This window comes from Astatotilapia calliptera, chromosome 22, assembly GCF_964374335.1.
Source record: "Astatotilapia calliptera chromosome 22, fAstCal68.1, whole genome shotgun sequence".
Lineage (NCBI taxonomy): Eukaryota > Metazoa > Chordata > Actinopteri > Cichliformes > Cichlidae > Astatotilapia > Astatotilapia calliptera.
Genome location: NC_137442.1, coordinates 10,294,750 through 10,303,062, shown reverse-complemented (window position 1 = coordinate 10,303,062; position 8,313 = coordinate 10,294,750). Strand labels below are relative to the sequence as shown.

The window sequence follows — 8,313 nt, the reverse complement described above, 5'->3', positions numbered from 1 at the left end:
AGTGTCATTGCGCCATCTAGTGGAAACCGACTGAATGCCTGTTCAGTGATATAAGGAAAATGTGCTTGGTATAAATGTACACCAGCCCAGTTCGCATTACACTGAACGTTTGACATAATACTTAAATTACAAGATTCTAATCAAATGATTTAAATTTAGCATTATTTTAAGTTCATGTAATGGCCAATGCAATAATATGACCTTTGAACAGGAAATTTAAATGTTCACATCCAACCTCATAATGCAGACCTGCATCATATTTAATTTATGATGCAATTACAGCACAAAACTGTCCTCAAAGCAGCAGCTAGTAACAGACAAAGCTGTAAAAACAAAAAAAGCAAACCCAAAACACAGCGTTCTCTAACAAAAATAGTTCTTTATTAAAGGCATTTACATTTTCAACAGTTGCATTTAAGAAACAGCTTGTGTGCATTTTCAGCTCCTTGTGACAGGTATAGCCGTCTCTGTAAGGATTTACCTGCAGAGCTCTCAGATGTTTTCAATGATTTATGATGAAAACAATAAAGTAGGTCAGTCAAACGGGGCACATTCAGAGAAATGTGCACAGAAATGCATGATCCTCCTCATTCCTATTAAAACTAGACATTTCGGCAGACATCCCCAATTTATTAATAAAAAAAAAAAAAAAAAAAACCATCAGAGCAAACACATTTATAATACGAGTTTGGTTTCAGCAGTTTCCCTGGTTTATTGGTTTCATTGTGCGGTTTCACTAAAAGTTAAAAGTACTCGATTAGAGAGTACACCATTTCTCCAGAGCAGCTGGTTTTACTTCACTCCCACCGACTTCTTCAGCTTCTTCATACTGCTCAAAGCTCCTTCGCTGGATCTCGTCATCATGTCTCCGATTTCTTGTTTGCACACCGGGCACCGCTCTGCCAGGGCACACAGAGCCTCCTGCAGCGCATCCTGGGTCAGCTGGTCAGGCAGAGCGCTACACTGATGAAGCATGGCGAGCATGTGTCTGAGCCAACCCTCCTCTCTGATCAGGGTGGTGATTGAGGGTTGGGCACGGGCACAGCCTCCCAGGGCCTGCAAACTCAACCTCCAGAGCTCTGCAGCGTCGTCCCAACTGTCCTCCCAGCTCAGGCTCACCTTCGCTGGACCTGGACTAGAGCTCGAGTCCAGGGCGCTGCGAAGGAACCGGAGAGCTGAAGAAAGGAAACGCCGCTGGCCCGCTTCCACTGAGCCTGCAGAGAAGAGCTTTGTTGAAAACTATTTAACAAATAACTAAACCATTAATTTATTTGTTCATATCTAAATGGGTCACATTCGTCATGTTTCACATCCTAGACCAACATTGTGCAAGGCTTAGGAATCTTGCAGGACCACTACGAGAAAGACTGCAGCTAGATTCTTGCAAGTTTTCCTTCTTGTAAATTTCCAGCAGAACTGCTGAGCAGAAGCAGAAGGAGCTTTGGGCCACATCTGCCTGTGTGTGCAAGAGTTTGTTCTGTGGGTGGTGGTTCAAAACAAAGAAAACTGCACAATGTCAACAACTCAAGGTTACTTAAGTTTGTGATCACCTTATCGCAAAGGATTGAGATGGGAACATTTGTTGGCTAGCTTGCTAGCATTATGGTGACACAGCTTTGCCAGTCAGTGCAGGGTAATCTCTATAAACTGGTTCTGTGTATAAATAAATACAAACTGTAGGGAAGGGAAAATTTACCATCTTTAGCCTTTTAAATACATTTACACTTGTAAACTATGAGCAGTTTGAGCCAACACTAAGTGGAGGAAAACCGAGGTCATGGCATAGATTCCCGTGGTTACACTGGAAAGCCCTGAAAAACTAGCTGTTGTTCCAGTAGCTAATAGCTTTAAGCAGTGTGCAGATATGTCAATGGAGAATCTCTATACAGAGCGTTTCTAGATTAAATGACTTGAAGGTTATGCAAAAATAAATTACACCCCCCCCTCCTCCAAACCTAAGAGTATAAAGAACCAAAAACCACTTTCACCTCCTTCCTTTAATCTGCCAATCATGAGTCCCAGAGTGCAGCAATTTGCTGTTAGGACCAGGAGGCGGGGCTTATTCACCAAGAGGGGGAGTGCTTCACTCAGAAGGACCTCAAGGCTTCTGAAACACGAGTCCTTTCTAGAAGACAATAAGTTTACAGGTTTGCATTTTTAAACACAGATTGTGTGATAAGTACTGCTCATAAACATTTGGCAGACACTCAGAAACAGACGGTTTGCTTGTCACATTGATGATTATGATGATAAACCAGCTACCTGACTCTCTCTGGCTCTGTAACAGTGAAGTTGAGCAAAGCAGAGCAGGCTGTCTCCATGCTGGGATCCCTTGTGGATGCGACACTGGCTTTTCCCCTGAGGAAAGTCCAGCTCTGAGACAGGAAGTCCACCAGCAGGGCCGGGGTGTCGACATCGAGCAACACCTTCCTGGGAACTTCCTCTGCTGACAGGTGGCACAGAGCTGGGAGGAGATACCTAGGGAGGAGGGAAAAGGAAAAGAGGCAGTGCAACATAAAACCAGCAGATTTTCTCTAAATGTTACCAATCTCCTCTCAGACTTCATCTTTACCTGAGAGCCTCTCTGCCCGTCCACGCGCCCCTGTCCTCACCAATAGACATCTTGACCATCCAGTCAGCGAGGCTATGCTCTAAGATCCCACCCTGCAGGTGGCTTCGGGTGTAGTTTATCAGAAATGGCAGGAGTTTAGTCACTTCCTCCTTAAGACAGGAAGTCTCCTCAGCCAACCACGAGCACAGAGAGCGGAATGTGGCGAAAACGAAAGGGTCGCCATAGCGGCTCGGCTCCACCTTTAATATCATGAATAAACGAGTCATTTATTCACATTTACATTTTCTCTTTACTCCTAGGCTCTACACGTCAGCACAACAGAAATAATTTTGTGCACAATAAATGATCATATTTCTAGTATCACCAACAGATAGCTTGTTATGTTAGTTTTCTCATCATCTCTTTACCTGCTGCAAGAAGTACATCAAGCCAGAGAAGGCCTCCTCCAGGACCCCGAGGACCTGCCTGCTCTGCTGCAGACTGAGGGTAGCAATTGAGCTCTGAGAAGGTGCAGCAGCCTGCGGGACTCCCGGACTGCAGGCCTGCTCTATGGCCGCCTCCATGATTCGGTAACAGCCTACGAGGAGCACAGTTCAGATTAAATGACTGAGGTGGTTAACTTTGATTAGATCTCAATACCTAGAAAATGACTTAAGGAGTCAGATGATGCCTGTTTATTTAATTAAACTTCAATTGTACTTGCTCCCAACAAGAAACACTGTTACATGACAACCAAAACATGCAAATGAGGACACCAAGATGACTACTTTAAATCAGCTGAGTGAACAGTTACATGCAAATCATACAGCAGAAATGAGATTCCAAGTCAACTTCAGCTCTAAGATTAAACTGAAGTAAGAAAGCTTTACAGCAAGATTTAATCAACCTTTTTCCTTTTTTATGAAGTGTCATCCTGGAAAATAATAAACTTAAAGTTCCAATCAACATACTATTATGAGTAAGTACACTACCTGTTATTGTGTGTTGCACCTCAGGGGTCAAATCATTACCAGGCAGTTCTTCCAAACCCATTCTGACCTCCACGCAGGCCCGGTTCACCAGTAAGCAACAGAACTTTGGAGGTCCCGCCATCTCCCAGCCATATAAATCCAGCAGGCAAGCACTGAGGACCAGGATTGATCCGATATGTCTCGGTGTCAATTTAGCCTGCACCATAGGTCTCAGTATCTCCCATAAACTGCCCACGACTGCCTTCAGCTCCTCACTCTCCACTGCCACGCCTGCTGGGGGCAGAAACTGCGCCAACTGACCACACATGCCTAACCTGGTTTCGTCTGTGGACTCGCAGAAATCTTTGGAGAGTCTGACCAGCAGCGAGAGGAGCTCTGGAGTGTGTTTGCTCCATGCTTTGTCCTTGTTTTTACCAGAGAGGAGCGAGCCCAGCAAGGTGAGCCCTTTCTCGTGGCTCAGAGTCTGGTTCAGTTCCACCGCTTGGCACAAAGCCGAGATGGCGCCCCTGCTCAGGAGCTGCTCCGGGCCTCTGGGTAAGGCACACACAACTGTCAAAACCAGGTAGCAGTCAGCAGCCAAGGCCGCATCAAGGCTAGACGAGGGAGGGTTCTCCTGAGACGTTGACACTCTGTTTGCTTCACTGCCATCATCGCCTTTTTTCCTGCTGCTCTCAGTCTCTTCTGCAGATTGTGCCACACTGGCAGGATTACAGTCTGGGTTTGAAATGATTGCTGACTGGACTTCACCGTCTGGACTCTGCCCTACTTGGTGCTGCTCCCGGTCTTCCCGTTTCTGCTGGTTAAATACAGGACCATTTGCTAAGATGCCCAGCAGGAGGGGGATGGTGGTGAGGAGCTGGGGACTGGAGGCCATGTCTGGCTCTGTGCTCAGGGCAGCCAGCAAAGCCGTGCCCAGCGAAAGGAGCTCATCTGGGGGTAAGCCAGAGTTCTCGTCCCCTCTGACTGCTGTGACCAGAAGCCGAGCTGGAAGATTGAGGCCCACCGCCTCAAAGATGCGCCTCAACGTGGGTTTGTCCAGTTCACTGGCTGGGCACAAGCGACTTATCTGAGGATGTGAAGATAGAGTAGAATTAGTCTTTGTTGAGGCACAATTTAAAATATAACATCAGTAAAATCTGTCTACTTAAAAAAAACAAATAAAACAGTGTTATAGCGCGCAATTTTTAATGATACTTTGATCTGTTTGCAATTCCTTGTTGTCCATTCATCCATCTGGCATGCCAGCTGTTCCAGTGCAACCTAAAGGTGTTTGATGGTGAAGGCTTTGTTCCAACCAGTCAAGTTCTTGCCCACCAAACTAATCCAACCATGCCTTTATGAGACCTTGCTTTCTGCACTGGGGCAGACATGCTGGAACAGAGGAACCTCGATGCTAACTAGTCCCACAAAGCTAGAAGCGTAGTTGTCCAAACCTTCTTGGTGAGCTTAACCATGAAGATCTCATTCACTGGAACCAAATACTCCAAAGCAACAGCCGTCCAAACTTTACAGTTAGCACAATGCAGTCAGGCAAGTAACTGCTGTGGCATTTGCAAACCTAGACCCGTCCATTAGATTACTCACCACTTCTCCAGAGCAAGATTCCTGATTTCCTTGGAGTAACAACAAATATAAATGTCTTGTTTCTGTTCAGTTCTATAAAATAATATCTAGACATCCAGCAGTTAATCTCATCAGTGCAGCTCAGTGTGTGAACAGGGGCTAGATTAGAGGGAAAAGATAAGTACAACTGTGTACCATCTGTATAAGAATGAAAGGTATTATAATTCTTTATGACAGTACCAAACAGAAGCTTTAAATTCAATCCAAGAAAAGACCCTTGAGAAAACACTGTTTCAGCTTTTAAATTGGCTGGTTCCTTGATTTTACACACCTGTGACGATGAGACTGAAAACCCCAAAATTCAAAGATTAAGAGGTGTGATCCAATACTTCTGCCCATTCCTCTGCTGCAGAGGTAGTTTTAAGGGGAAAAAAAACAACAAAACCCCCCCCACAATGTTTGCAAATAACCATTAGTTTGGTAAACGCAACTGTATTTATAAAAATAAATAAATTTAAAAAAAAAAAAAAAAAAAAAAAAAAAAAAAAAGGGAACATGCAAAAAGCTCCCATAATTTCTTAGTTTTATTTTGGGGAAGCTTAACCCCCAAATAGTTGAAAATCAATTTTAAAACAGTTTTATATGAACTCCTTTAACAATATTTTTGTTTTTATCTCGATTCTTAAATTAAACGAATACTTACCAGAAGAAGAGCAGCCAACGTTTGACTGTCGTTTTTAGCGTGCTTCAGCGCATGCACACACTTCTCCAAGACGCCTCTTTGGGCATCAGTCAATCCGTCTTTTACATCCCCTTCTGAGCCTCCTCCACCTTCACCTCCTCCCTGCTCCTCTTTAGCAGGAGACTGGCTGTTCACGGTGGGTGTAAAGGCAGCACTGTCAGCCATTATGAGCCCGGTAACTATGCGACCGAGAGAGATGTAAAGAGGAGAAAAACTTTTTCAATGAATTTCCAATCAGTCTTTCGAGCACTGATTGCAAGAAACAGCGCCACATCGCTGGGCCAACTTACCAATTTACTGGCTGTCAGCTGTCCCGCTAACGGCTGACAAAAATGTATATGTATATCAATTTAACATTTGAACAGGTGAACGTTAACAATGGAACTTACTTTGTTGACAACCCTCTTGCACGCCGCAACTGCTCGTGCTCACTCCCCCCGGAAACACACTGTCAAGCTAAAGATGTCACGAGCCAATAAAAAGGCTCGAAGAAAATCAGGCAACCAATCATCAGGCGGATTGTTGGAAGGCGACACCGCCATTTTAGCCCGTGTCATAACGTCAGATAAACGAGGTTATCCAGATTTATCGTTTTAATTTTATTTTTTTAAAATGTTATTATTTTTTTAATATAAAAGAGAAAAAGTTTATTAGCACTCGTTGAGTTGAGCATTTACCTTTTTAAACGGCTCCTCGTTAGGGGGCGTAAACCGGAACTAGCTGGATGAACGTTGAACGTTTTCAGCTTAAGACAACAAATTAATTTAATTTGTATTGTGTTTTCATTATGTACCAAAAATCCACGTGTAAATAAATAAATAGATTAAAAAATAGAAAATGATAAAGAAATGCCAACTGGTTAAAAAAGAAAAATTAAGAATAACCTGTATCGCAAGAAATAAAATGAGCTCATATCCAGGTTATTAAAACTATATAGCTATTTAGTTAGGACTTTCGGTTTTACTTACAGATGTACCACGTAACTGCTCTAGCTAACCATCGCATAACTGCTGTTTTCACTGCCTACTTTGTTTTGAAAATCTCATCACCGGAACCTTGCGTAAAACGTATTGCATTGACAGTCAAGCACTCACTCACGGCATATCAGCTGTATCAGCGAGAGGAGTACTGACCTAATTTGGAGAGCAGGGGACAACAAGAGACAAGGCTACACATCGGAACGAGCAGCTGAAGAGAAACTCTACCATTTTTTGTTTGTGTAAGTCCGTGCACGCATTCTCTCTCTTGTGTTACTGGGGGCAGTTGCCGTTAAAACGCATTGTGTAGGGTCCGATGAGAGATGTCAGCAGCTGTTAGCCTCAAGGTGCCTTGGATGCGAGTGATCCCGGGATTAAACAGGTGAAATACCTTACGGTGCACTACTTCAACCTTCCCGTGTCAGTGCTTGGACGTCGACATGCCTTGTAAAAACATAACATCTGCTAAATGCGCGCAAGTGGCACTTGGGTTTATACATCAACCCCCCACACAGTTGTTTATAATATTATGACAGTGCAGCAGACTGTGCTGTGGGCAGATACCGGCCTGTATTGAATTATCTGACAGCTGAACACGTCTTGTCCTGTCTTGAGTAAATCTGAGTGATTTGTCAGTTTCGCAAGATACATAATGCACGAGCCCACCATTTTGTCTTAGTAGTGTGAGGGTTTTTTTTGTTTCTTTGTTTTTGTTTTTTTCAGTGCGTTTACTCACGCGTCTCATTTGACTTGACAGACTTTCATTCATATAGTCAAACATGCACCAATTTGCGCTTTAAGCAGTCCATTACGCGCTGCACGGGAATAGGAACAGACAAGAGTGGAGCTTAGTCAGCAAATCAGGGTTATTTTGTTTGTTTTATCAGTCATTTAGTTGACAAAATAAAATAGGCCAGCAGAGGCTGAAGTAATGTTCTTTATTTAGTCCCTCTACGTTTCATCTCTGATATGAAGCTGGCAGTTACTGAACGTCTTTTATTCAGTGAGGCAAATACTTGGTGTTATGAAATTACTAAGAATGACTTTTAGTTGTTGTTGTTGTTGTTGTTGTTGTTGTTATCATATGATTAAAATGTGTACACATGTCAATAAAAAACCTAGAACAGGCAAAATAGACCATAAACAAAATAACTGAAAGCAGATAAACGGACAGTAAAAAGATATCACTGATGACAAGACATAAAAGGCCAATTTAAAAGTATGAAAAGGACTTTTTAAGGAGATTAGCAAGCATTCTCTCCTCAGGCTGGTCACTCCAAAGCCAAGGGGACTTGATGGCAAAACCATTAGATTTAAATCTAAGGAGCAACCAAGAGCTCAAACGGGGGTCAACATTTCTGCTATGTAACTTGAGACCCAGACCCAGATGTACTTTAGAAGTGAATCCAGTTTCAGTTGCTCCGTTTAAAATACATGATAATTTCACGGAAATCATATGAGTGCTTGCAAATGGCACACGTTTGTTAC

At 43.2% G+C, this 8,313-nt stretch overlaps 2 protein-coding genes across 3 annotated transcripts in view; one reads left to right on the top strand and one right to left on the bottom strand.

Annotated features, from left to right (window-relative positions):
* Positions 1 to 359: 359 nt before the first annotated feature.
* Positions 360 to 6,378, bottom strand: ncdn (neurochondrin). 2 transcript variants are annotated; one of them, XM_026155505.2, is made up of 8 exons: positions 6,238 to 6,378; positions 5,810 to 6,027; positions 3,544 to 4,609; positions 2,980 to 3,149; positions 2,573 to 2,811; positions 2,263 to 2,478; positions 1,989 to 2,125; positions 360 to 1,214 (listed from the first exon to the last, which is right to left on the bottom strand). In XM_026155505.2, exons 2-8 carry the CDS (start codon positions 6,011 to 6,013, stop codon positions 793 to 795), a joined length of 2,454 nt encoding a protein of 817 aa, XP_026011290.1. In that variant the 5' UTR covers positions 6,014 to 6,027; positions 6,238 to 6,378; the 3' UTR covers positions 360 to 792. The 2 variants fall into 2 exon arrangements, with proteins under 2 accessions (XP_026011290.1, XP_080151997.1); XM_080295871.1 differs by having other exon boundaries at positions 6,139 to 6,280.
* A 550-nt stretch (positions 6,379 to 6,928) lies between these two features.
* Positions 6,929 to 8,313, top strand: part of kiaa0319l (KIAA0319-like ortholog) — a 35,794-nt gene continuing 34,409 nt past the window's right edge. The window contains exon 1 of the mRNA XM_080295870.1: positions 6,929 to 7,067. The gene's annotated coding sequence lies outside the window, so the exon portion shown is untranslated. The remainder of the gene's footprint in view (positions 7,068 to 8,313) is intronic.

Excerpts from the sequence above, each read along its gene's own strand:
- ncdn (XM_026155505.2), bottom strand. The coding sequence starts at position 6,013 with ATGGCTGACAGTGCTGCCTTTACACCCACCGTGAACAGCCAGTCTCCT. Across the intron at positions 3,150-3,543 it reads GGTGCAACACACAATAACAG|GCTGTTACCGAATCATGGAG; the intron begins GTAGTGTACTTA and ends TGCTCCTCGTAG. Across the intron at positions 2,479-2,572 it reads ACGGGCAGAGAGGCTCTCAG|GTATCTCCTCCCAGCTCTGT; the intron begins GTAAAGATGAAG and ends CCTCCTCCCTAG.